The 26,391-nt window shown below is 43.0% G+C and overlaps 2 protein-coding genes and 8 non-coding genes across 19 annotated transcripts; 9 read left to right on the forward strand and 1 right to left on the reverse strand.

Annotated features, from left to right (window-relative positions):
• Positions 1–971: 971 nt before the first annotated feature.
• Positions 972–26,206, reverse strand: zbtb48 (zinc finger and BTB domain containing 48). 10 transcript variants are annotated; one of them, XM_049581375.1, is made up of 11 exons: positions 26,174–26,192; positions 8,113–8,861; positions 7,694–7,995; positions 7,517–7,622; positions 7,337–7,432; positions 7,164–7,250; positions 5,138–5,292; positions 3,966–4,102; positions 3,314–3,478; positions 3,136–3,224; positions 972–1,721 (listed from the first exon to the last, which is right to left on the reverse strand). In XM_049581375.1, exons 2-11 carry the CDS (start codon positions 8,839–8,841, stop codon positions 1,320–1,322), a joined length of 2,268 nt encoding a protein of 755 aa, XP_049437332.1. In that variant the 5' UTR covers positions 8,842–8,861; positions 26,174–26,192; the 3' UTR covers positions 972–1,319. The 10 variants fall into 10 exon arrangements, with proteins under 10 accessions (XP_049437332.1, XP_049437328.1, XP_049437333.1 ...); XM_049581371.1 differs by having other exon boundaries at positions 26,041–26,191; XM_049581376.1 differs by having other exon boundaries at positions 26,063–26,188.
• Positions 1,877–1,949, forward strand: trnar-ccu (transfer RNA arginine (anticodon CCU)). The gene has a single exon. It is a non-coding gene; the product is annotated as a tRNA-Arg (tRNA).
• On the forward strand, positions 2,367–2,439 carry trnar-ccu (transfer RNA arginine (anticodon CCU)). Its single transcript has one exon. It is a non-coding gene; the product is annotated as a tRNA-Arg (tRNA).
• On the forward strand, positions 2,873–2,945 carry trnar-ccu (transfer RNA arginine (anticodon CCU)). The gene has a single exon. It is a non-coding gene; the product is annotated as a tRNA-Arg (tRNA).
• On the forward strand, positions 11,762–17,125 carry LOC125891877 (INO80 complex subunit C-like). The gene is made up of 5 exons (XM_049581446.1): positions 11,762–12,165; positions 15,081–15,197; positions 15,289–15,400; positions 16,192–16,259; positions 16,509–17,125. Exons 1-5 carry the CDS (start codon positions 11,980–11,982, stop codon positions 16,638–16,640), a joined length of 615 nt encoding a protein of 204 aa, XP_049437403.1. The 5' UTR covers positions 11,762–11,979; the 3' UTR covers positions 16,641–17,125.
• trnar-ccu (transfer RNA arginine (anticodon CCU)) lies at positions 18,280–18,352 on the forward strand. The gene has a single exon. It is a non-coding gene; the product is annotated as a tRNA-Arg (tRNA).
• Positions 20,284–20,356, forward strand: trnar-ccu (transfer RNA arginine (anticodon CCU)). Its single transcript has one exon. It is a non-coding gene; the product is annotated as a tRNA-Arg (tRNA).
• trnam-cau (transfer RNA methionine (anticodon CAU)) lies at positions 20,360–20,431 on the forward strand. The gene has a single exon. It is a non-coding gene; the product is annotated as a tRNA-Met (tRNA).
• On the forward strand, positions 20,735–20,807 carry trnar-ccu (transfer RNA arginine (anticodon CCU)). The gene has a single exon. It is a non-coding gene; the product is annotated as a tRNA-Arg (tRNA).
• Positions 20,811–20,882, forward strand: trnam-cau (transfer RNA methionine (anticodon CAU)). Its single transcript has one exon. It is a non-coding gene; the product is annotated as a tRNA-Met (tRNA).
• Positions 26,207–26,391: the final 185 nt, after the last annotated feature.

The following is a 26,391-nucleotide window of genomic DNA, read 5'->3' on the forward strand; positions in this document are numbered from 1 at the left end:
AATAAGCCGGCACTTCTACGTACACAGAGTAACACTCGCTTCACACCGTGTACACAATGCTACACAACGTGGCGAACACCAGGCTGCTAACGTTACATTACGTTCATAGCACCATTTCCAAAAAAATAATAAAGTACTAGGTCCAGTCAGCAACGCATACTACTCATAATATAATTATAAACCAAGTCACTTACTTATCCAACAGCAGCAAGGCAACATCCGTGTCTGCCCTCAGCCCAATTTCTTCCTTCAGGGCTCTCCACCGAGGAAAAGCGACGCCAATACAAATCCTTGTTTGCCTTCTCCGTCAGTCACTTACCTTCGTTACCAGTGTTGTAACACGTAATTAATATGTTATTCAAAGCCAAATTTTTATAAAAGTAACATTCATACTGGTTCAAATAAACAGTTTGATCACAAAGCACTGAGCAACAGTTCTTGTTTAAAAGAATTAAAGGCTTGTCCCTGTTGATTTAAGCAAATAATGGCCCGGGCTACCAATTGAAGTTTAACGGTATCTGCTATGCTAACAGCTCTAGAGCTCACAGATATGGGAATGTCCAATTTAAATCGAAAGCCTAACGTTTTGGAAAATGTTTATCTCTACAGGCAGCAGCCAGTTAGCTTAGCATAAAGACTGGCAACAGGGAAACCGCTAGCCTCGCTGACAGAAATTATCCCATTATATTTCTTTGTTAAATGCGTATAAAAACTTAAAATTTTAGGATGGGTGATGGGCAGGACTTTATTTATGCTTAGCAGTTGCCTGGCAACCAAGGGTCAAGATACAGTTCCATAAATTTTAACCGTGCCAGGCTAGCTGTGTCTCCATTTCCAGTCTCAGTGCTGACCTAAGATAACCTGCGTCTGGTTGTAGCCTTGTATTCAATGGACAGACATGATAGTGTAAGTGATCTTCTCTTATAACTCTTTGCCAGAAAGAAAGTAAATGGATCTCTCAACATGTCAAACTGCTCCTGTAATACCTTCAGTAACAAAACTGAACATCGGTAAGGATCATTTATTACTTATTTTCCAGAGTCGAGCTACAGTAAAAAAAAAAAAGAAGTTATTGAAACAAGTTAACAAAAAAAGTGACATTCATGCAGTGTGCAATTTATTTACTGATAACTTCACTTAAATGTCCAAAAACTCAACAGTCTCTGACTTTGTTTCAGTTTCATCTTTGGATCTGTCAGGCCAAATGTCCTCACAGCAAATTTAATGCTTTTCGTTTTCCTCACAGGAAGTTTAACTCTGAGTGTGGGGCACACAGTCTGTGGTCGTTCAGTCCTCAGGTCTTACTCTCCGATATATTCTCAACCATTTCCTTCATAATCCATCGTGGACTCATACGCCTCAGTGACCAGCTGTGTTTGCTGCAAGACTTCTGGCACAGAGAAACTCTCCACAGCCTCGACATGTCCCAGGTTCTGATTTGACACCACCTCCTCCATCACAGTGTCACTCGACCCAACCACCACCCTCACTATGCAACTAGAAGTGAGGCCTGTTTCTGGGTTTGGGGTTTCCTGGTCATCATCCGTCTCTGGGACGTAGTCTGTCTCCTCTGAGATCAGCAAATCTTCCACTTCATTAGTAGCTTCGTCCACAACAAGGCGTCTGTTCACGTCCTGCACTATCACGTTACGTAGTTTTCTCTGCCTGGGGTTGTAGTTCTCAGTGCGTTTGTGGATCTGAATGTGTCGTCGCAGGTGTGACTGAAAGAGGAAGCATGTCGAGATGTGAGGGTTAAAATAAGTAAATGAATTTATTGATTTGTTTATTTTTTTACCTATGACATAGACGAAACAACAAGAAGAGTGATGCACAAAGGATTACAGTGTGAATACAGCTGGACAGAGCAGGTGTCACAGCCTCAGTGGCCTAATGGATAAGGCACTGGCCTCCTAAGCCAGGGATTGTGGGTTCGAGTCCCATCTGAGGTGTGTAGCAGAGTGGCGCAGAGGAAGCGTGCTGGGCCCATAACCCAGAGGTCGATGGATCGAAACCATCCTCTGCTATATTAATGTTATAATATAGACATATTAGCTAGTACTTCCTAGAGCTCCACTAGTTAGCCTGCCTGTCGAGTGAACTTGTAGCCACAGTCAATACACTCAAACTTCCTCATGCCCTGATGGCGACGAGTCAAAATTAGTCAATTGACTTTTTCACTGGTGACGTTTACAGATGAAGCAGTTCGTCTGCAGCTTTGGACACAATGGAGAACGTCACACAGCCACCAAACACATTCAGGCACAATCCCTGATTTGACATCACACAAAGGCTCCCGTCCCCGTCCATAGAGGAGTGATGCACAAAGGATTACAGTGTGAATACAGCTGGACAGAGCAGGTGTCACAGCCTCAGTGGCCTAATGGATAAGGCACTGGCCTCCTAAGCCAGGGATTGTGGGTTCGAGTCCCATCTGAGGTGTATAGCAGAGTGGCGCAGAGGAAGCGTGCTGGGCCCATAACCCAGAGGTCGATGGATCGAAACCATCCTCTGCTATATCAATCTTTTCACAAAGACATATTAGCTAGTATCTCCTAGAGCTCCACTAGTTAGCCTGCCTGTCGAGTGAACTTGTAGCCACAGTCAATACACTCAAACTTCCTCATGCCCTGATGGCGACGAGTCAAAATTAGTCAATTAATCGATTAGTCAATTGACTTTTTCACTGGTGACGTTTACAGATGAAACAGTTCGTCTGCAGCTTTGGACACAATGGAGAACGTCACACAGCCACCGAACACATTCAGGCACAATCCCTGATTTGACATCACACAAAGGCTCCCGACCCCGTCCATAGAGGAGTGATGTACAAAGGATTACAGTGTGAATACAGCTGGACAGAGCAGGTGTCACAGCCTCAGTGGCCTAATGGATAAGGCACTGGCCTCCTAAGCCAGGGATTGTGGGTTCGAGTCCCATCTGAGGTGTGTAGCAGAGTGGCGCAGAGGAAGCGTGCTGGGCCCATAACCCAGAGGTCGATGGATCGAAACCATCCTCTGCTATGTCAATCTTTTCACAAAGACGTGATGTGTCTGATTTCAAAGAGCTGACAGTGAGTCCAGAAAGTTACGGTACATTATCCAACAATGTAAAAAACTGTTGTATTAGTGAACCCACCTGTCGAGTGAACTTGTAGCCGCAGTCCATGCACGCAAACTTCCTCATGCCCTTATGGCGACGCAGGTGCACGCTTAGTTGCTCCCGCGCTGATGAGGAAAAAAAGAATCACATCAGTGAGTTCATGCTCCTCCATGCTCATCAGGTCACAGTGTGTAGTCACCATGGTGGATCTCACCTTTGAAGGTTTTGTCACATATGTGACAACAGTGCGGTCGGCCCTCCCCGTGCTTGCTGGCCTTGTGGCGGACGAGGGCGCTCTTCTCCGTGAAGCGCTGCTCGCAAACATCACAGCTAAACGGACGCTCACCAGTGTGTGTCCGGTGGTGACTATCGAGTACACCTGTTTTGAAAAAGACAGTGATTATTACATTAAATGATACTGAGTGAAAGTTAGTCATGTGGCGCTGGCCTCGACAGAGAAACAGGAAGTGTTCTATTCGTCTGATCCCCCCTACCTCACTCAAGAAAATATACTGACTGCAACATGAAAGATGTTCATTGATACTGTGACACTTATTATTATAATCCTGTTTGTATTTGTAGGATAATCATGCTGCAAATGTTGAAGCTACAGCTCCCATAATTATTTGTGGGATGTAAACAGGAAGTATAATGTTGCAGTGGATTCAGTGAGTTACACAGTGGGCGACAACTGGTAAGTCCTGTTTTATTTTAGCCTATATTTGTATTGGTGTTGGCAAATTAGCCGAGTTAGCTATTGATGTACAGTCATGAGATGTTTGTCAGTTTGAAAACATCCAATCTGTTCAACATATTTATGTTCACTGTAACGCAGAAGGCACCAGACCAGGGAGGGTATCTGTTACCTTGTGTCCTGAAGGTTTTGCCACAGAGATGACACTGGTACGGCCGGTCATCGGTGTGTATACGCATATGCAGCTTTAGGTTGTTCTTCAGGGAGGACGCATAGCCACATATGTGGCATACAAAAGGGCGCTCATTTCTGTAAAGCAGAATTTAAAAAACTAACTAAAACACACTGTTTAAATGCTGTCACAGTTTTTTTATGCAGACTGATCTTCAAATTTACAGGTACACATTATCTAAAGGTCCAGTGTGTAAGATTTAGGGGGATGCATTGGCAGAAATGGAATATAATATAGTGTGTAATTAACTTAAAATAAGAATGTATGAGTTTTCGTCACCTTAGAATGAGACGTTTATTTCTCCGTCTATGGAGTCCACAGCCATGTTTCTACAGTATCCCAGAATGGACAAATCAAACACTGGCTCTAGATTGCATTTTCATCAGGACTTCTGCTTCCAGGCCAAGGAGAGACGGGCTGATCGTGGACTGACGTGGGTATGGAGGGCAAGTCATGTAGCTGCTCCAGCTGCAGTTATACCAACTCAAATGGCTGCGCAGCCTCCACCACCAGTGACACAGGGATCACCGACCAGAGCTGAGGAGTGGAGCGTTGAGAAAGCAGCTCCCTTCTGCTCTGCAAGTGTCTAAGTCTAATGTTTTTCAGTTTAACATGTATTGACACTAATTTTGGGGCTGGACCAAAACAACCGGGTAAAGTGTGTGACTGAGTGGATGCCGCCACTTCCTGTCTTAAATTAAAAGTCGAGCTGTGTTGCAGATTTTGACCTAGTCTTATTTCTTACAAAGGGAGCGGGTCCTCATCTATGGAGTCCGCCATGTTTCTACAGTATCCCAGAACGGACAAACCAAACACTGGCTGTAGATTGGGCCAATTGCGTTTTTCGTGTTTTTGCATGAGCCATCGTCCACCAGGTCAGTTTGCTTTGGAGAGAACAGACCTCTGTGGTGATTTGGCTCCCGATGAAAACCTTCTCAAAACAGATGGATTTTAAGCAAGACAAGTTTCAGCTGGTTGCAATCTGCAATTCTCACCAACAGCTGCCACTAAATCCCCTAAATCTTACACACTGCTCCTTTACAGGGCACATTTTCTGCAGCTGTCAGGTCCCTTTAGTCTGATCAAACCAGACAAAAAACATGCCCCACTACCTGTGAATAGCTTTGATATGCATCTGCAGGCCGCCCCGGGTAGTCGCTCGATGGTCACACTCCTCACACGCAAACCGCCTTTCCCCTCCATGTTTGGCTGCTTTATGCAGGCGCAGCTCCCCCTGAGTTAAGAAGGTTTTGGGGCACTGCGGGCACTAAAAAGCAAAACATTTTAAACAGATTCAAAATTAGAGGCTTAAACCTTGAGGGCGAACGTTCTGCAACACAACATGAACCATAGAATCGCTATTTACTATGGGTGTAAATCACCAGCTTCATCACAATACGATATTATATTGATTTGTTTGGATGACGATACGATGTTTGCCGATATCACAAAGTCTGTCACGGTACAATTTTGATTCGATTCGATTCAGGAGCCTGCGATCGATATGACGCGATATCATATGCCCACAGTCACACAATCATTTACATCAACTCACAAAAACAACTAGAATATGATTTTATTTCTGAGCTCTGTTTGTTGTTTGAGCGGAGGCGCGCCCAGAAATGGTGACACAGACGTGTTATGTGAATTTCAAAATAAATGTGTATCTTTAAAGGAGCAATAAGTGAAATTCATCATTTCTAGATTGAAGGAATTAAAAAATTGCTGTGTGAAGAACTAGAGGTGTAATTTCATCTGGAGTATAGCATGACCTCACACACCCTCTCTCTGTGTTGATCTCCAGCCTCATGTTTACACGCCGGTCCGGCTGCACGTTCATGTACGTTCATGTGAATCACCACCTCCAACTAGCCAACTAGGGCCAACTAGCCCCGGCTCTCTGTTTGGATCTAACCGGAGCACCGAGCCCTGGTTTGTTATTCAGGTTAATGTGGGAAGAAGCAGCGGGTTTATCGAGCAGCTGGGTGAAGCTGGGTGAAGTGGAGGCTGCGGAGGAAACACAGGGATGGGTTAATGTCTGGAGCTTGAGTTATTAGTGGCTCGGTCCCAGCAATGGGTCAGGCGTTACGGTTGTGTTAAGTGAGTTAGTTAGCCCGGCAGCCCAGCTAACATTTTCAATTAGCATTGTAAAATGTAGCCTCCCCGCGAGGCTACATTTTTGTAATATATTTGCTGAGATGGAGGCGAGGCTCAGTGACTACAAGAGCTGATAGAAGCGCTCCATAGCTGTAAGTTACTCCAGTAGCCGGTGGCAGCCGAATCGGCTAGTGCTAACACCGGGAGCTAGTGCTAATGTTCCTACTCTTCTCCGTGAGTGAGAGCGATGTTTTAGCCTAGCAGGCAGCCTGGCGGGCTCTAGCCGACTCGGATCCCGGCTAGTGCTAACACCGGGAGCTAACGCTAACGTTCCTACTCTTCTCTGTGAGTGAGAGCGATGGTGGGCTGCTCAAGCTCCGGACATTAACCCATCCCGGTGTTTCCTCTGCAGCCTCCACTTCACCCAGCTTCACCCAGCTGCCTGATAAACCTGCTGCTTCTTCCCACTTTAACCTGAAGCGATGTTTTAGCCTAGTGGGCAGCCCGCGAGCCAGCTGCCCACTAGGCTAAAACATCACTCTCACTCACGGAGAAGAGGAGGAACGTTAGCGTTAGCTCCTGGTATTAGCACTAGGTGAGTCGGCTGCCACCAGCTACTGGAGTAACTTACAGCTCCTCTAGTCACTGAGTCTCACCTCCATCTCAGCAAATATATTACATTTATTACAGGTACCATCATCATTGAAGTAGGCAGGGGAATAGCTAAACACAACAGAGACCGAGACATCGCTAACTGCTAGATGAGGCGAGTGGGGGGTGGGGGGTGGAGAGCAGAGGTAGTGGGAGGAGTGGCTCATGACACACTTTGTTTTGGTCTACAGGCAGTGCACAACAGCAAACCTAGCGGTGTAACGATTTTGCTTATTGCTCCTTTAAGATGACGATATGGATCGATGTTTTCATTTTGCATCGATGTAATCGGATTGTTAATCAATGAATCGATGTATCGATGTGGATCGATGTATCATTACACCCTACTATTTACTGTCGGTGCATCAGCAGGAAGTCAAGACAACTTACTGTGTGTGGTTTTGGATAACCATGGACCTTCGTCATGTGTATTCTTAATTTTTCCTTCTGCATAAACTGTTCATGACATGTTGAACACTGAAAAGAAGAACATGTCAATGAGTTTCTAATCTGATATAAAATTTATTGTATGCAGTGTTTCATCTGTGTTTATCAGGCTGTACCCTGTGGGGCATTTCTCCTGTGTGGGAGACGACGACGTGCAGATGCAGTTTTTTTTTGTCGTTAAATGTGGAGGGGCATATCAAGCAGGTGTACGTCTGGAGTTTTAACACAGCACAAACAATGATGTTACACTTTCTGGGATCTTATTTGATACTAAAGACAGACTTAAGGATACTCACCTGGACTTTAGCACAGCCTCTGACCTCATGTGCTACAAGATTCTTCTTCCTGAAGTACCTCTTTCCACATTTAAGGCAGCCAAAGGGACGCTCTCCTGTATGCTGCCTGCGGAAAAACGCACATTAGTGGCTTTTCTTTAAACTGCAATTTGAGGCGATAATACTGATGTCTTTTACCTGTTGTGGACTTTGAGGTAATATTTGCTCTTGAAGGTCTTGTCACAGACGGGACACTGCACAGAGCCCTTTTTAGAGTCTTTCTCCACAGCCTCATCATTCTCGTTTTTGTCTGTTTCACTTCTGGCTTTGCGTGCTGTTGACGTGGCTGAGGAACTCGGTTTGTGAACGGGCACATACTCCTCATCTGTGTTTTCAGTGGTACCTTCCACATCCCCCACATCATCATATTCTTCTTCTTCTTCTTCCTCTTTTATCTGCCAAACACCATAGTCGTTTGTGTCAGTCTGCGAGTCAGTTACCTGCAAAAAGAACAAGACACATTTTCACCTTTAAAATCATTGTTTGCACCTGTAATTACATGAAGCCAATGTCTTATAACTGTAATACTTTTTCCTATATCTGCCCATGTATTCTACCTCAGTTTCACCACTTGGCTGATATTGGTTTCGGCTCTCCAGACAAAGATCATCCCTCTCTCTCTCTGTGGGAAGAAGTGGAGTCTTCCTGCTTGGTTTTCCAGGAGCTGTAAAATCAGCAGTGAGGCTCTGATCAGTCACCAGTCGCCTGGGGCCCTTAACTACTCGACCAGAGCGGGTGGTGGTGGCTACCATGCTAAAATTGGCTGAGGCGTGATCAAAGTCAGACTCATCTCTTATGGCTGTAAACACGTTCTCTTCTTTGACTGAACAGTGACGGGTTGTCACTGTTGTGGACTTTTGAGGTCTGCCTTTTTTACGCTTGTTGGGCGCGGGATCCACAGGATCCACATGATTCACAGGATTCACAGAGGACTCCTTGAACTGCTGACAGAGTGCAAGCACTTCTGGTACACACAGGGTGGCTGCTGCGTGCTGCACCTTATCCAGGTTGTCAGGATCCAACTCCAAGTCTCCAGTGTAGATGAAGTTCAGGAGCAGCTCCAGGCCGTCGTTTGGGCCCTCCTGCAGGCAGAACTCCATGCACGATGCAGTGGGCATGTTGGACTGTTGGAACAGTTCACTGAAACAGGCGAGGATGTTACGATGGGCCAGGTAGACCACCCCGCCTCCCACATTCAGCACTGCATCACAAAACCTGCCTGCCGCCCTCTGCTGGTTCAGGGAGGACAGGACACGCTGTGCATGGCTGCTCTCTGCTGCAGGCATCCCTCTGCCCTCACTGTAGGCTGAGACACAGAGATATTACACTGTATATGAAGTAACTTATTACTTTACACATATAGTTTATTCAACACACTTTGACAATGGATATAAACGAACTGCAACTGAAGACTGCTTTATATCATCAACTAAAGGAGCAGTGTGTAAATTTAGGGGGATTTCGTGGGATCTAGCTGTGAGGATTGCAGACTGCAACCAGCTGAAACTTCTCCTGGTTAGTTAGTTAGTTAGTTAGTTCTTTGAGTTTTCATTGTTCAGGAGATTTTTACTGTGAGCAGAATTATCCACATTGGTCTGTTCCTCTACAAACAAGTCACATTCCTTGTTTATCTAAGCATCAGATAAGACAGGGAACTTAATTATCCCAGCTATCGCAGTACAAAATAGGAAAGAGTGCAAATAAAACATTAAAAATCAATACGGTGCAAATCCAAAATATACACTGCTAAAAATATAGATAGCAACAAAAATGCTCTCTTAGTAATTAGACAGTTATAAGGCTGTGATTAATTTATATAGAGTTTATCAGAAATTGCACAACATAAAACACAGCATGTCTGTAATGTTAATATTGTTAACAGCTGTTATGCAGAGCTTGATATTATTTGCACCAGGTTTAATCATCCACTTCTTTAAAACTTAGCCAACCTAATGACATCTGTCAGTAGCTACCATATTAAATATATTAACTGAATATCCGTGGTAGATTTTACTGTAGTAATTGTGTTTAAACACATTTTCTCTAAGTTATTGCTAACCCCTAACGTTAGCTCCCTCCTCGCCTCGACACTAGTTTAGGACGCTCCCTTAGCACGGCAGGCACCCACCTCTGTGAGACTCACGTCCGCAGTATCGATAAAAACTGATTATTGATCTCTTATATTGATAAGAAGCTACGCCGACTTCGAGTGGATTGTAAAAAGGTTTAAAACGTAACAAAGCTGCTTCATGTACCTTGTTTTCGTTTCTTGTAGGCCCCTAAAGAAATTGCAAAGGGAAGAGGAAGTGACGTCGTGGTCACTCCGGGAAAAGTGTTTGTTGTCCTTTATTAAACATCAACACGTATAAAAGTAACAGTAAAAGTGTCACAAATTAATTAGTATTTGTGTCTACATTACTTGTTTTGTTACTCTCCACTTGTGTGTGACTACGGTGAATAAAATGTAGTTTTTGTGTAATAACGTCGTCGTAAATAATAAAACTCCGGGTGGAATTTAGTCGACCATCACGGGAGGGGGCAAGATGGCGGAGATGGAAGCGGATAAAGGGAGACGAGTTTGAAAAAGGGAGCGGTAGAAAAGAAAGGAAACATGAAGCTACAGTGACGACAGCGAGGAACGAAGAGAAATTCACTTGGCTTTTAAAAATACATTTTATTGAACAAGTTGTACATATCACTCATTTTGACATTAACAATAACCATAGTGTGAAAAACTGGCCAGTGGGTTTAGGTTGGGTGGTGCAGACTATTTAAAGGATAACTTAGGCATTTTTCAACTTTGACCCTATATATGATTTGGTCAAAGAGACTGATGTGAACAACAGTTTTTGAAATCGGTCCAGTATTGAGGGGCCCATATACAATCAGCACACAACTCATAGATGGAAAATAAGTGGGGTCTTTTTTATCCAGTCCAAAGTCCAACTATTCTTCCAAGAGAACAGTTCATTCACAACAGCTAGATCACATTTTAATTACACACAAATACATACGTGACACTGGGTCACATGGCGAAGTGGTTGTCCCTGTGCAAAGAGGTTAACTGTCAAGAGTTTTTGTCATTGTAAGTGACAAATTTAACTTTGCTACACTGCAGATGTCCTGTGTTTTTCACTGTCACATACACAGAAAAAAACAAGTTGTTTTACTGGATCTCAATCTTTCTTTTTTACGTGGCATGAAAGCTCGAGATGATGAAAGAACCAGGCTGGGAAGTCCAAACTTTTAAAATTCCTGTGAGCGTCACACCATGCAATTAAACAATTATTTCACCCACAAGCTAATATATTATAAAGCCACAGTTTGTCTGACTTCCCATTTTCTCATTCTTTTTGACCGCCCAACTAACTCTGTTGATTTCTTGTCTCTCAGGATCATAAAGAAGGTGTCTCCAGCTTTGTGAAGCTGCACGTGGAGAGCAACTGGGGCCATTCTGACTACACATGCTTCTACATCTTCAGAGTCCATGGGAAGCTGGCAGACACTGAAGAGGGATCTGGATCATCTGTGTGCAGGTTAATATGAAGGTATCAGGTATCACCTGGGAGGGGAGGTATGGTGCTCTGTGAAGGCTCATCATACTTCCTCCCAGTGAACCTCCTTCAAACCAGGTGAAGCGAAGCTAATGGAGGCTCCATGTGGATTGAAAAGATGCATCTCTACCACATTGTGAGCAGGAATTGGACATTTGTTGGTATTTTCTGTCCCTCCAAATTCCACAACACAACATCTTCTACTTATTCACAGGTGGTTTAAGTGTTTAAGCTGCATGGTGGCGCAGTGGGTAGCACTGTAGCCGCACAGAGGAAGGACTGGTGATCAGTTCTCTATGTAGAATTTGAGGGTTTTCTCTTGGTACTCTGATTTCCTCCGTCCACAAATATGGAGAATTGTGACTGATCATTCAGTTGTTGAAGAGTGACCATGCTACACATTTTTAATCAAGATAATGTCTAATTATATTAATACATTATTTTTTTTGTGACTTGCAATTTTTATTGCAAGGGGTCAACCTACCTATACAGTGGCTCACAATCATGAGTATACTGCACACATTATTAACCACAGAGAGACATGACAGGGCACGATAAATACAATTCTGTCAGTAAGCTAGAAGGAATATGTCTGGAAATAAAATAAAAAATAAATGACTCAATGAAATAAAGTAATATATAACGTACAATAAAGTCACATGCCCATCATATCTCATATATATCTCATATAAATACATTATTAATAATTATTATATTATTTCGAAATTTGATACCGGAAGTGAAATAATTCTATATCCGGGTGAAGCGATGTTTACAATCCGGATGTTGGACGGCTAATGCTGTGATGCTAAGTATCGAGAGTGAAAGCTGCCTTCACGTCGCACGTTACATTTACTTAGCTGAACTCAAATGGCGTCTCAGATCCCCATCACGGTCCGAGCCCCGCCGACAGCCGCCAGCTCTGCCGCTAACCGGGGGAAGAAACGTCCCGGTAGTCCGGCGGTTTGTGCCGCCGGTCAGCAGGTCACCGGGAGCAGCGGCGGTAAGAAGAAGAAAGGGCAGCTGACAGCGACACCAACAACTACACAGACACAGGTAATGAACAGTAGTCTGATTACTGCTGACAGTGTGTGTGTGTGTGTGTCTGCAGGGCGAAGCTCATCAAACTGTTATCTAGTGAACATCTCTAAGAGTTGACTGTTGATTATAAAATACACACACACAGGGATTAAAGTTTATTTTATATTTAGAAGAATATCAAGAATAAATCAAGAATAATGCAAAGCAGCTGAGATGCAATGTAAGAAAGCTAGTGTTGCATATTTACATTATTAGGTAATAATCTCCAGAGATACATATTTGGCATTATTGCCTGAAAACTGATTTAAAGGAACAGTGTGTAAGATTCAGGGGGATTTAGTGCCATCTAGTGGTGAGGACTATAGTTTGCAAGCAGCTGAAACTTCTCTCAGGTAGATTTCCTTCAGTGTTCTTTGCTCAGGAGGATTTTACCTGGAGCTAAATTATCCACAGAGGTGTCTTCCTCTCCAAAACAAATGAACCTAATGATTTAAACAGGCAAAAAACACTAAATAAATAAGTTATATGTACAAATTAGTCTATCTACATGTCGGGAACAGGCAACTATCCTAGCACCTGCTAAAATGTGCTCACCTGTTTTCTTTACCTTGTCACAAGGCCGATATACATGGCGACATAACCAGGTGTTGAAATGTTTAGCTGCAGGCATCGAAGGGAAGCGAAGACAGGTGAATTCAGAAGGTGTTAAGGATAGGAGCTTAGTAATTCAGTTTGTCCGTGAGGGAGAGAAATACAGAAGGGATAAGTTAGTGAGGAAGCAAGGGTGTGGCCGCCTAGAAGGTGCTCGTGATTGGGAAATGCAAGTAGATTTAGGGGGAAAGCTTGTTGTTCCCCAGGAAATAGTTTGTACCAGCCTGACTTAGTGTTGTGGTCAGTGAGTCAACGGATAGTTTATTTCATTGAGCTGACAGTTCCTTGGGAAGACTCAGTGGAAGAAGCCTATGAAAGAAAAAAGCTTAGATATGCAGACTTAGGAGCAGAAGCTGAGCAGCGAGGATGGAAGACTAGGATTTGTCCCGTGGAAGTGGGGTGTAGGGGATTCATAGCAAGATCAGCTGTCTCGCTCCTGGGGGAACTCGGAGTGCAGGGACAGAGTTTGAGGAAGACAGTGAAGGAAATGTCAGATGAAGCAATTAAATGTAGCCAGTTTATCTATAAGAGAAGAATTAATGTTAGCTGGGGGCCAGCAGGGGGAACTACTAAGCAGGGCACATAACTCCTTGAGATCAGGTGGAGAGATCCACTTCCTCTCAGGAGGAAATCCAGGAAGAGGAAGTATTTAAGTGTGGGAGTGGCCTATTAAAATCCATTTTGTTTGAGGCCATGCAGCAAGGTGAGTGTGTTTACTGATCCTGTAAGTTCAGTTAGCTCCTTTAACTTTAGCTTATATTGTAGTTATGCTATGTAGCGTGTGAAATAGAGTATGGTGAATGCGCTAGGAAAGGTAGTATCAGCACGGTCTCTACCTGGAGCTCGCATGTACGGAGCCTGGGTTTGGTTGAAGGTGGCAGTGCTGTTTGGGCTGAGAAAGCCATGTGTAAGTAAGGAGGAAGTCCAGGAAGAGGAAGGTTATTTAAGTGTGGGAGTGGCCTATTTGAATCCATTTTGTTTGAGGCCATGCGGCAAGGTGAGTGTGTTTGCTTATCCTGTGAGTTAATCTTTCTCCTTTAACTTTAGTTTATATTGGAGTTATGCTATGTAGCATGTGAAACACAGTATGGTGAATGTGCTAGGAAAGGTAGTATCAGCACGGTCTCTACCTGGAGCTCGCATGTACGGAGCCTGGGTTTGTTGAAGGTGGCGGTGCTGTTTGGGCTTAGAAAGCCATGTGTAAGTAAGGTAAAGGAGGTTATTGGGTTGGTGCGGGGAGCAGTGAGACCTGGCATTAGGGGAGTGTCTCTGGGACGCCAGAGATCACTGTCTAGCCTCCTGGAGGTGTTGTGGGACCAACTAGACAAAACACTGGTGAAAGGAGGTTCCCACCCGATGATCCCAAAGACATGTTAGTTATCACTGCTCACTGGTCTGTATAGTTAAGCCTTGCCATAATAGCTTATCGTAGGGCTTAGGAGGTTATTCACTGAGTGCTGATCCTTTTTTAGAGCACAAACTTCTTGTATTTATTTGAATGATCCAGGGGCTGGTTGCACAAAGCACCTTAAGTTTGCTCCTTAAGTACGACACTTAAGGTTTAGTTTTTCCTAAGCTGAGAAAATTACTTAAGGATGTTGCTCAGAATCTCTTAAAATGTGTCCTTAGTCAAGGGAAGACGTTAAGGCATTTGCTGCACTGAAAGAGATTTCACAGCAGTAAAATTCTACTGTTTCCATGGAGACCATTTACTTGCTTGCACTTGTGCTTGAGATAGACTCCCTGTTATCATTAACCATGACATTTTAGTCATTTTGGTTTAAGGTCAGGCAAACAAACTTAAGCGATTCCCTTAGTATAAGACCAAGTTAAGGAGAAAAGCCTAAGGAATAGACTTAAGGATGTTTGTGCAACTGATTTTATTTTAAAAAAAAAAACAACTTAATTTGGATTTAAAGGAAAATCTCAATTTAAGGTGCTTTATGCAACTGGTCCCAGATGTTAAGGAGGTTCTTACCAGGAGCTGCAGAGGTCTCTTCCTTTACAAAATAAATGGATCCAGTGATCTAAACACTGAACAAAGCAATTTCACATTTACAAATAGGTGTTTTTCTGATGCTCACGACATGGAGGGGCTTCTAACAATGGTAGTATGTGTAGTATCAATTTTATATCAGATAAAGACTGAGCCATTAAATCTTATCTTTGAGGGTTAATGTGACACTGTGTTCAGCCAGCTGTTGACTGTTTACACTCAAAGACACGCAGCTTGAAATCAAGCGTGATTACAGTTTGTCTGACGATGTGTCGTCTTCCAGGTAACAGCAGTGGAGTCTGTGGCTGAGGTAAAAGCAGTGGGAACAGTTGACAGCGGTGCAGCTGTCGTCACAGAGTCCACAGTAAAACCTCCACCGTTCAAAGACCCCACGTTCATGGTGAGCGTCTGTGTCTACGTGGGTTTTAAGTTTATCTGCTTCTGTTTCTTCTCAGTTTTTCACCCAGTCTTTCCTCTCTTCATCTCGGCAGCATTCTGGGATTGGAGGAGCAGCAGCGGGTAAAAAGAACAGGACCTGGAAGAACCTCAAACAGATTCTGGCTTTGGAGCGGACGTTACCCTGGAAGCTCAACGATCCCAACTGTGAGTGTGGTAGCTTATTTTTCCCTGATACATGTTGTACTTTTTTGATTTAAATCTCTAAATGAGTAAGCTCTATTTCTACATACTAACCCCAAAGCCTAAGACATTAATTATTGTGTTGTATGAATAATTTTTAAGGTTTCTCCAAGCAAAGGTACATATCATTTCATAAAGTGACTTTATTCTATTGACATTTAATTTGAAACTGAAATTCACTTTGAGAAGTTGAGTCAAAACTTAAATATATTCAATTTTGTCTTTGCTAATAAATTCTCATATTAAATTTCAGGTTAATGCAGTGTCATGTTTTGGTGGCAAAAAGAGGCCTTGAAAGTTCTTCACAGTACACTGTATAGCTGAACTGTGTAATTATGCTAAATTAAAGGGCAGGTCCATCTGTGTTCTTTTCTGTGATTTTCAAATGGAAACTCAGTTGTTATCAAAAAGTAGTGATGTAGGTGACAGCACGGATTCCTTCCCTTTCCGATAGAAACTGGAGCCGTTAAATTTCCCTCTTCAAAGCCACCAGACTACACTGATAGCAACTGTAATTTTACCTCACTGCACACGGGAGTTGATGTTCTACCAAAGGCTCAGTTGTATAATATATTGTGAGTTTTGGAACCGAAATGACGTGGTGTCAACAGTAGTACGTGGGTTTATTTGAGGCACCGACATTGTGTCAAACAATGTGTGTCAGGTGACATTGGAAAAAGTTTTTAGGAAGACTTGGGAAACAACTGTACAGTCAGTTTGATTTAAGACCTTTCTGACCTTCTTTGTGTTTCCAGACTACAACATTGACGCCCCTCCCTCTTTGAAGCCAACCAAGAAATACTCTGACATCTCCGGACTCCCTGTGAGTCATCAATTCTTTAAAATTTTCATTGTACAATAAACAAATAGTCAGTGTGAGCTTCATCCTCTACATCAGTGCTTCCCAACTGGTGGGATGCTGAATATATTAAACTGTGTGGACCTTGAACTAGTGACCAATAAGTGACCAATAAGAAATTTGGACCCTGTGATTGGACCAGTTGGGAACCACCACTCTACATGTTACAGGTCTTGAACATAGCACACACTAAACTCTCTCATCTTTCCTCAGGCGAACTACACAGACCCTCAGACTAAACTACGCTTCACGTCCTGTGAGGAGTTCTCCTACATCCGCCTCCTCCCCACTGATGTCGTTACCGGATACTTAGCCCTTCGAAAGGCAACTTGCATCGTACCCTGACAGCTGAGTGAGACTTGAAACCTGAAACAGTTTCAATCCAGAACTGACCTGGTGTTGGTGTATGAAGCTGTTGGGCTGGTCAGGAGATTCTGAGAGCACGGGCTGCTCACAGAGAGGACGCAAAGTGATGACCTCTGACAGACTGCTGGAGCTCACAGACTGGACACTGCTAAACATTTGCACTGCTGTTTTTAAGAAGGCAGTCAGAGTCGTAATTGTTACTGTGTGACAGAATAAATGCAACAAATGTGGATTTTTTTTATCATTTTTTTTTATCATTTGGAAAAAGAAAAAACAACAAAACTACTGAGTGATTGTTTCTTTTATTTTGAGACATGTTTGTTGTTAATAGCTGGAAACTATCACTTTATCTGAGAATGGACAAAACAAGTTTAATTCTGTTAGAGAACAGAAAGTGTTAAGAATTCATCCAAAAGTCAGCAACAGAATTTAATTGCTTATTCAAATAAATTTCTGCAACTCAAGTTGTCGTGGAGGAATCCTGATTTATCTCAGTGGAGACATTCTGAACTAAGACCTGGACGTACCTACCTAGTTTTGTTATTATCCGATAAAGGGGAAGCAAATTGTGGAACTTTGAGTTTCAGCTTTGTGAAGCCTAAAACCTGTTTGCTGTTGCATGAGGCTTTGATTTGGGGCATTTGAGCTGCTTCCTTCTGTTGATGGAGGAAGGGCTTGAACCTGCAATTGCTGCTTGTGACTATATTTTATTACTGATTTTCCAGAGTCAAGCTGCAGAAGGTACATTGATAAAAACAGGCCAAATAAAAAAAAAGCCAAAAATTTCACATTCATGCAGCCTTCACGAGCATGCAGTTCATTTACTGTGTTCACCAGTGGAAGCATGAGAATTACTTCGTGCTCTTCTCTTGCATGTCCAGAAACTTCAGTTTCAGTTTCAGTTTCATCTTTGGATCTGTGACATTCAGTGCTTCTCATTCAGGAAGTGGTCTTCACAGTCACTCTGAGTGTGCGGCACACAGTCTGTGGTCGTTCAGTCCTCAGGTCTTACTCTCTGATATATTCTCAACCATTTCCTTCATATCCATCGTGGACTCATACGCCTCAGTGACCAGCTCTGTTTGCTGCAAGACCTCTGGCACAGAGAAACTCTCCACGGCCTCGACATGTCCCAGGTTCTGATTCGACACCACCTCCTCCATCACCGTGTCACTCGACCCGATCACCACCCTCACTACACAACTAGAAGTGAGGCCTGTGGTGGAATCTGTGTTTGGGGTTTCCTGGACATCTGCCGTCTGCGGGACGTAATCTGTCTCCTCTGAGATCAGCGAGTCTTCCACCTCATTAGTCGCTTCGTTCTCACCAGGACTTCCGTCCACATCCTGCACTATCACGTTACGTAGTTTTCTCTGCCTGGGGTTGTAGTTCTCAGTGCGTTTGTGGATCTGAACGTGTCGTCGCAGGTGTGCCTGGAAGAGGAAGCATGTCGAGATGTGAGGGTTAAAATGAACAATGGAGAACGTCACACAGCTGCTTAACACATTCAGGCACAATCCCTGATTTGACATCACACAAAGGCTCCCGTCCCCGTCCATAGAGGAGTGATGCACAAAGGATTACAGTGTGAATACAGCTGGACAGAGCAAGTGTCACAGCCTCAGTGGCCTAATGGATAAGGCACTGGCCTCCTAAGCCAGGGATTGTGGGTTCGAGTCCCATCTGAGGTGTGTAGCAGAGTGGCGCAGAGGAAGCGTGCTGGGCCCATAACCCAGAGGTCGATGGATCGAAACCATCCTCTGCTATATCAATGTTTTAATATAGACATATTAGCTAGTATTTCCTAGAGCTCCACTAGTTAGCCTGCCTGTCGAGTGAACTTGTAGCCACAGTCAATACACTCAAACTTCCTCATGCCCTGATGGCGACGAGTCAAAATTAGTCAATTGACTTTTTCACTGGTGACGTTTACAGATGAAGCAGTTCGTCTGCAGCTTTGGACACAATGGAGAACGTCACACAGCCACCGAACACATTCAGGCACAATCCCTGATCTAATGTCATACAAAGGCTCCCGTCCCCGTCCATAGAGGAGTGATGTAAAAAGGATTACAGTGTGAATACAACTGAACAGAGCAGGGGCCTGTATCACGAAGCGAGATCAATCTTTCCTGGGTTACCCAGACCTATCCTGGGGTGACTAACCCCAACAATGGCAATCAGGAAAATTGGTATCACAACGCGGGATATCAACTCAGTAACTCCAACTTGAGCCGTGAACACGCACGCAGCGGACCAATCACAATCATGAGAGAAGCGCAGTGTCACTGAGCGTCCTCACAGAGCGCCATATGTGAGGGAAAAAAAAAGTATTTCTCGTGAGGATCACAGATTAATTCTGCTAAAATATGAGGAGGAGAAAAGCAACATTACAGAAAAGGCCAACACCGTGGCAGCTGCAGGAGGAGGAAACATGCGTGGCAACGCATAACGGGATGAATAACGTTTAGTTTTAGTTTAGATTAGTTTATTTGCACATAATGTTAAAAACAGACAGAAAGAAAAGTGCCGGAGAGGTTAGAAGCCACTAAAAGCTTATCAAAGAAATTCCCCTGTCAAAACATCAATGAAATCACATAATAGAGAAGAAAAAAAAACGGGTGAGGAAAGAAGAAATAGAGGAGGAGAGAGGGAAAAATCAAGACAAAACAAGGCAGCAAATAAAATGATGTGTAGGTTAAATGACTCATCACTGGTTCAAGTAGCTACAGTACCTGTACCTGTACATCTGACACTGATCACACCCTTGAATCCCATGAAATCAATGCTGCGCAGATGAATTGCGTGTATTACAATTATCGTCCTAACATCATTGCGTCTGATAAACTGGTCTTCTTTGTCATAACGTTATATATGCTACAATAAAGCTTAAAGCTGACGCCACAATTAAATCATATCAACACCAAACTGATAGTCTGAATAAAATCATCCTGATATTGAGCTGTGTTAGAAATTAACAGCTGTGCAAAAATATACCTAGTCTCCCTCTTTAAAAAACAAAAAGGAAAATTCCTCAAACACCATGAAGTGTAGACATGATAGGCGACTTTCCACATTTCCAGCAGCAAAGCTGTCAGTTAGGCCCATTATCTTTAACAGGGATCATTTCCTCCAACAAAACAAAATGTTGGCACTAATTAATGGTGCTATTAAGTGTCCGCAAATGATCAGTTTCTTTTTTATGAAGGGGTGGGACGACATTTCGACTTCTTTCCACTCCTTTTTGAACTTCTTTTCACTGTCTGTTGTTGTTGCTTTCTTTGCTTTTTTAATGTTCAAAATAAACTTTCAAATTAAACTTTCAAATCAAAATCAATCACATTAATTAAACTTCCCGTCATGACTGGGCTGCATTTCTGTCAGCGGAGTCATTTTTTTCCGAACAGCTGATTGGCCAGTGGGTGGTGCTTTTTATAGGATCAGATTCAACCCTGAACTTACCCTGCTCCGGAGCAGGATAGCCGTTCAGAGTAAGTTACCATGGTGATCTACCCCGATAAGAACTGAACCAGCTTCGTGAGACCGAAAACCCAGGGTTAACCCTGAAGTTACCTCGCTGAGACATTAATCCTGCTTCGTGATACAGACCCCTGGTGTCACAGCCTCAGTGGCCTAATGGATAAGGCACTGGCCTCCTAAGCCAGGGATTGTGGGTTCGAGTCCCATCTGAGGTGTGTAGCAGAGTGGCGCAGCGGAAGCGTGCTGGGCCCATAACCCAGAGGTCGATGGATCGAAACCATCCTCTGCTATGTCAATGTTTTAATATAGACATATTAGCTAGTATTTCCTGGAGCTCTGCTAAATTTCCTCATGCCCTGATGGTGACAGGTCAAAATTAACTGATTAGTCAATTGACTTTTTCACTGGTGACGTTTACAGATGAAGCAGTTCGTCTGCAGTTTTGAACACAATGAAGAACATCACACAGCCACCGAAGGCATTCAGGCACAATCCCTGATTTGACATCACACAAAAGCTCCCGTCCCCGTCCATAGAGGAGTGATGCACAAAGGATTACAGTGTGAATACAGCTGGACAGAGCAGGTGTCACAGCCTCAGTGGCCTAATGGATAAGGCACTGGCCTCCTAAGCCAGGGATTGTGGGTTCGAGTCCCATCTGAGGTGTGTAGCAGAGTGGCGCAGCGGAAGCGTGCTGGGCCCATAACCCAGAGGTCGATGGATCGAAACCATCCTCTGCTATATCAATCTTTTCACAAAGACATATTTCCTTGAACTGTACTAGTGAACCCACCTGTCGAGTGAACTTGTAGCCGCAGTCGATGCACTCAAACTTCCTCATGCCCTTATGGCGACGCAGGTGAACACGAAGCTGCTCCCGCGCTGATCAAGACAAAAACCACAACAAGAATCAGTGAGTTCATGCTCCTTCATGCTCCTCCATGCTCATCAGGTCACAGTGTGTAGTCACCATGGTGTATCTCACCTTTGAAGGTTTTGCCACATATGTGACAACAGTGCGGTCGGCCCTCCTCGTGCTTGCTGGCCTTGTGGCGGACGAGGGCGCCTTTCTCTGTGAAGCGCTGCTCACAAACATCACAGCTAAACGGGCGCTCACCAGTGTGTGTCCGGTGGTGTTTGTCTAGACTGGCTGGTGTTAAAAAGACAGTGATTATTAAATTAAATTATATCATCTTTTCTGTAATATGTTTAATTGATTGTCAATGTATTTATTCCACAAAAAAGATACATTTGGTAAGATAGCATAGGATTCCTTCAAAGTTGAACCAAAGAGTGTGCAGGCTGGGTTTGGATCCTAAATGATAACTTCTTAAGTAAAAGTTAGTCGTGTGCTGCTGTCACTAACAGAGACACAGTTAATTCAATTCAATTTTATCTATAAAGCCCAATATCATAAATTAGTATGTGTTCAAAAACGTGCCTGACTGCTCAGTTTGGATTCAGCTATTAATTTATCTATTAATCTAATCCAGGGGTTTCAAAGTATGTCACTGTCTGATTTTGTAACTCTTATGATTATTATTTATCTTACTTGTATTTGTAGAATAACAGTGTTCCAAATGTTGGAACTACAATTCCCAAAATGTCGTAGGGGAAGTAAACAGGAAGTGTAATGTGCAGTGAATTCAGTGAGTTACACAGTGGGCTACAACTTGAGTCTGATTTTATTTAAGCCTATATTTGTATCCATTTTAGCAAGTTAGGATCATCAAAAGTATTCCGAAAAAGCTCTTAGCTTTTTTGGATGTACAGATAATTATCACTAGATCACTCTGATACTGAAGAAAACTGAAAATGTGATGATTCTCTGGAAGCTCTGGAGTTATAACAAGTGTCTTTTTTCTAGGATTACGGAGTAGATTCATTGACATTTATTCAAGATGGACATTGCAGACACTGATATCCTCAAAAGTGTGAGTCACTGACTCTAAACATGTGTCTCATGTCTGTTCTGATTTGAGAGATTTACATTTGAATTAAATGGCACCATTTGAGTTCATGTACCATAGTTGCCTCCATGAACTTTGTGTCACAGACACTGCTGTAACTCCAGATCTTGACCGTGTTAGTAACTGAGCCAAATCAGCAGCCAGACTGTAATATCTAATACCATGCTGTTTCTGACCTAATCCGTTCAACATAGTTACGTTCACTCTAATGTAGAATGGTATCCGTTACCTTGGGTCCTGAAGGTTTTGCCACAGAGATGACACTGGTACGGCCTCTCACCGCTGTGTATACGCAGATGCATGTTGAGGTTGTTCTTCTGGGAGAATGCGTGGCCACACATGTTACATACAAAGGGGCGCTCATTTCTGTAAAGCAGAACAGAAATTTTAAAAAAGACTGAAACAACCTGCACAGATGCTGTCTCAAAACTGACATATTCTCATTTAAAAGGTCATACTTCATAGAGTTTTCAGGTCCCTCTATTTAGGGATGCACCAATCTGATTTTTTCAGTCCCAATACCAGAACCGGTACCTGGGCTTTGGGTACATTGGGGCTGATCAATTCCATTGTTCCTATCAGCCCAGTATCCAACATCAGTATTGGAATGGTGCATCCAGACCTCTACTGTGGTCAAACCAGTACCGTTGCATACAAATAAAAAACATGCTCCACTACCTGTGAATAGCTTTGATATGCATCTGCAGGCCGTTTCGACTTGACGCTCGGTGGCCACACTCCTCGCACACAAACGGCTTTTCGCCTCGATGTTTGGCTGCTTCGTGCACACGCAGCTCTGTCCGAGTTAAGAAGGTTTTGGGGCACTGCGGGCACTAAAAGTAAAACATTATTAAACTGAATCAAAACCTCAGATTCAAAAGTGACTTTTTACGAAAACACAAGGTCAGCTGCATGAAGTTAAGTCACTCTTTACTGTTGTTACATCAACAGGAAGTCTCACTGAAAACTTGCCTAGCCAAGGCAACTTACTGCATGTGGTTTGGGATATCCATGGACCTTCATCATGTGTATCGTCAGGTTTTTCTTGTACATGAACTGTTCAGGACACGTTGAACACTGAAAAAACAACACCATCTCAATACTAATTTTTGATTTCATATAATGTATGCAGTGTTTGTTCTGTGTTTATCAGGCTGTACCTTGTGGGGCATATTTCCTGTGTGGGAGACGACGTGCAGACGCAGCTCTTCTTTTCCGTTAAATGTTGAGGAGCATGTCACGCAGGTGTACGTCTGGAGTTTCAACACAGCACAAATACTGATCTTTAACTTTCTAGGATCTTACGTGATACTGAAGAGAGATTAAGAGAAGAAGAAGAGAAGATACCTGGACTTTAGCGCAGTCTCTGATCTCGTGTAGCACAAGATTCTCCTTCCTGAAGTACCTCTTTCCACATTTAAGGCAACCAAAGGGACGCTCCCCTGTGTGTCGCCTGCAGAAAAAGAAGACACATTAGTAGCTTTTTTTTCCAACGGAAATTTGAGGCAAAAATACTGATGTCTTTTACCTGTTGTGGACTTTGAGGTAATATTTGCTCTTGAAGGATTTGTCACAGATGGGACACTGCACAGACTCCTTTTTAGAGTCTTCCTCCACAGCCTCACCATTCTCGTTTTTGTCCGTTTTGCTTTGGGTTTTACGTTTACGTGCCGTTGACGTGGACGGGGCTGAGGAACTGGGCTCGTCAACGGGAACATACTCCTCATCTGTGTCTTCAGTGATCCCCTCAAAATCTCCCACATCTTCTTCGTCTTCTGCTTCCTCTGTTACCTGGTAAACACCATTGTCGTTTATGTCAGTCTGCGAGTTGGATATCTGCAAATAGCACAAGACAAGTGTAATAATAAATGCCTAACTCACCTTTAAAATCATTGTTTGCACCTGTAATTACATGAAGCAAATGCCCTATAACTGTAATACTTGTTCCAACATATGATCATGTATTCTACCTCAGTTTCACCAGTTGGCTGATCTGGGTTTTGGTTCTCCAGACAAAGATCACCCCTCTCTGTCTCTGTGGGAATAAGTGGAGTCTTCTTGCTGGCTTTTTCAGGAGCTGTAACATCGGTGTTGGGGCTCTCATCAGTCACCAGTCGTCTTGGGCCCTTCACTACTCGACCAGAGCGGGTGGTGGTGGTAGTTGTAGTGGCAGCAGTGCTTAAGTTGGCTGTGGCATTATCAAAGCTTGACTCATCTTTTGTGGCTGTAAACAGGTTCTCCTCTTTGACTGAACAATGAGGCGCTGTGTCTGACGTGGACTTTCTAGGTCTGCCTCTTTTACGCTTGAGAGGCGAAGGATCCACAGAGGACTCCTTGAACTGCTGACAGAGTGTGAGTGCTTCTGGTACACACAGGCTGGCTGCTGCGTGCTGTACCTTGTCCAGGTTGTTGGGATCCAACTTCAAGTCTCCAGTGTAGATGAAGTTCAAGAGCAGCTCCAGGCCGTCGTTGGGACACTCCTGCAGGCAGAACTCCATGCACGATGCAGTGGGCATGTTGGACTGTTGGAGCAGTTCACTGAAACAGGCGAGGATGTTGCGATGGGCCAGGTAGACCACCCCGCCTCCCACATTCAGCACTGCATCACAAAACCTGCCTGCCGCCCTCTGCTGGTTCAGGGAGGACAGGACACGCTGTGCATGGCTGCTCTCTGCTGCAGGCATCCCTCTGCCCTCACTGTAGGCTGAGACACAGAGACATTACACTGTATATGAAGTAACTTATTACTTTACATTAGTCGGAGAAAAGCGGCAAATGCTAAAAAAAAGTTTTCATAGTTTTGATTGAAAAGAAAAATATCTTAAATGATAACAGTTGTCAAAATAGTTGCAAATAGTTTTGCATTTACATTTTCTGTCGATCAACTTTTGTGTCAACTCTCATACGTGTGTAAATGCATCTGTTTGTACTTATTGTTACGTCTGCTTATCTTGTCTTGCTGTCCTTGTTGCAGCTGTATGTGTATCCTCTTAGAGCTGAAACGCTTTGTTAATTAATAGATCAGTCAATCTCAAAAAAATTTACTTTTTGGACAATCAATTAATTATTTCAATAATTTTCTTAAGCAAAAAATGACCCAAAAAGCTGACGAAATGTGAGGATTAATACCTTGTATTTGTCTTATGTAATGAAGAACTGAATATCTTGGACAGATGGTCAGATTAAAAAAAACAAAAAACAGTTGGAGGCTGCCATGATGAGCTTTAGGAGATTTTAATGAGCATGTTTCACCATTTTCTGGCCCAAAGTGTCCATTGAAAAAAAGAATTGGCAGATTAATTAATGAAAAATACTGTTAATCCTTCTGTACATTTGTGTGTAAGTATCATTGTCATGTTCTTGTATATCCAAACTTCAGATAAGATATAACTTTATTTATTTTGACTGATATGTTGTGCAGCACTTGCAATAAAAAGTAGGAAAGCGTGCAAATATATAATATCAATAATGTGCAAATCCAAAATATACACAATGCAGAAAAAATATTAATAGATTAAGTCTGAGGATCACATGTATATATGAGAAGTGATACATGCTTAGCTAAAAATTCTGATTCTTATAATGTCACAGCTGTAAGGCTCCAAATACACAGAATATTATTTTTAAAAAAATCAACATTTTAAATAAGTGTTGAATACTTGGGAGACATTAATGTCACTTGCATCATGTTAAGTCATCCAATTCTTTAAAATGCAGCTAACTAAATTATACAATTTGTGCCAGTGATAGCTACATGAAACAAATCGATTATTAAACTTTAGTTTTTCTTGAATATTTCCTAATACTGCTCACATATCTGCTGATGAAACTGCTTAAAATGAAATTACTGTAAACCCCTAGCTACCTACGCACCTCGACGTTTATCTCCTAGCACATATTTTAAGACGCTCCCTTAGCACGGTACGCACCCGACAGCTGCATGAAACTCACATCTGCAGTATCGATGAGAGGTGATTATTTATCTCTTGTGTGGCTGAGAAGCTGCGCCCACTTCAGGTGGACTGAAAATGGGTTAAAATGTGGCAAAGCAGCTACATTCACCTTGTTTTCGTTTCTTGTAGGCCCCTAAAAACTGCAAAGGGAAGAGGAAGTGACGTCGAATGAACTCCGGGAAAAATGTTTGTTGACCATTTGAAAACCTCGATATTCACAGCATTAAGAGTGAACGTGTTCATATAAAATGGTTATTTGTGCCTAGATTGCCTTTTTATTACTTTTTAATCTTTGTGTGGATACGCTAAATAAAGTGTAATAGTTCT

The sequence above is a fragment of the Epinephelus fuscoguttatus genome, linkage group LG7, assembly GCF_011397635.1.
Source record: "Epinephelus fuscoguttatus linkage group LG7, E.fuscoguttatus.final_Chr_v1".
Classification (NCBI taxonomy): Eukaryota; Metazoa; Chordata; class Actinopteri; order Perciformes; family Serranidae; genus Epinephelus; species Epinephelus fuscoguttatus.

Excerpts from the sequence above, each read along its gene's own strand:
- LOC125891877 (XM_049581446.1), top strand. The coding sequence starts at position 11,980 with ATGGCGTCTCAGATCCCCATCACGGTCCGAGCCCCGCCGACAGCCGCC. Across the intron at positions 12,166-15,080 it reads CAACAACTACACAGACACAG|GTAACAGCAGTGGAGTCTGT; the intron begins GTAATGAACAGT and ends GTCGTCTTCCAG. Across the intron at positions 15,198-15,288 it reads TCAAAGACCCCACGTTCATG|CATTCTGGGATTGGAGGAGC; the intron begins GTGAGCGTCTGT and ends TCATCTCGGCAG.
- zbtb48 (XM_049581370.1), bottom strand. Across the intron at positions 22,945-23,101 it reads GATATCCCAAACCACATGCA|TGCCCGCAGTGCCCCAAAAC; the intron begins GTAAGTTGCCTT and ends TTTTACTTTTAG. Across the intron at positions 21,292-22,340 it reads CAAAACCTTCAGGACCCAAG|CCAGTCTAGACAAACACCAC; the intron begins GTAACGGATACC and ends TTTTAACACCAG.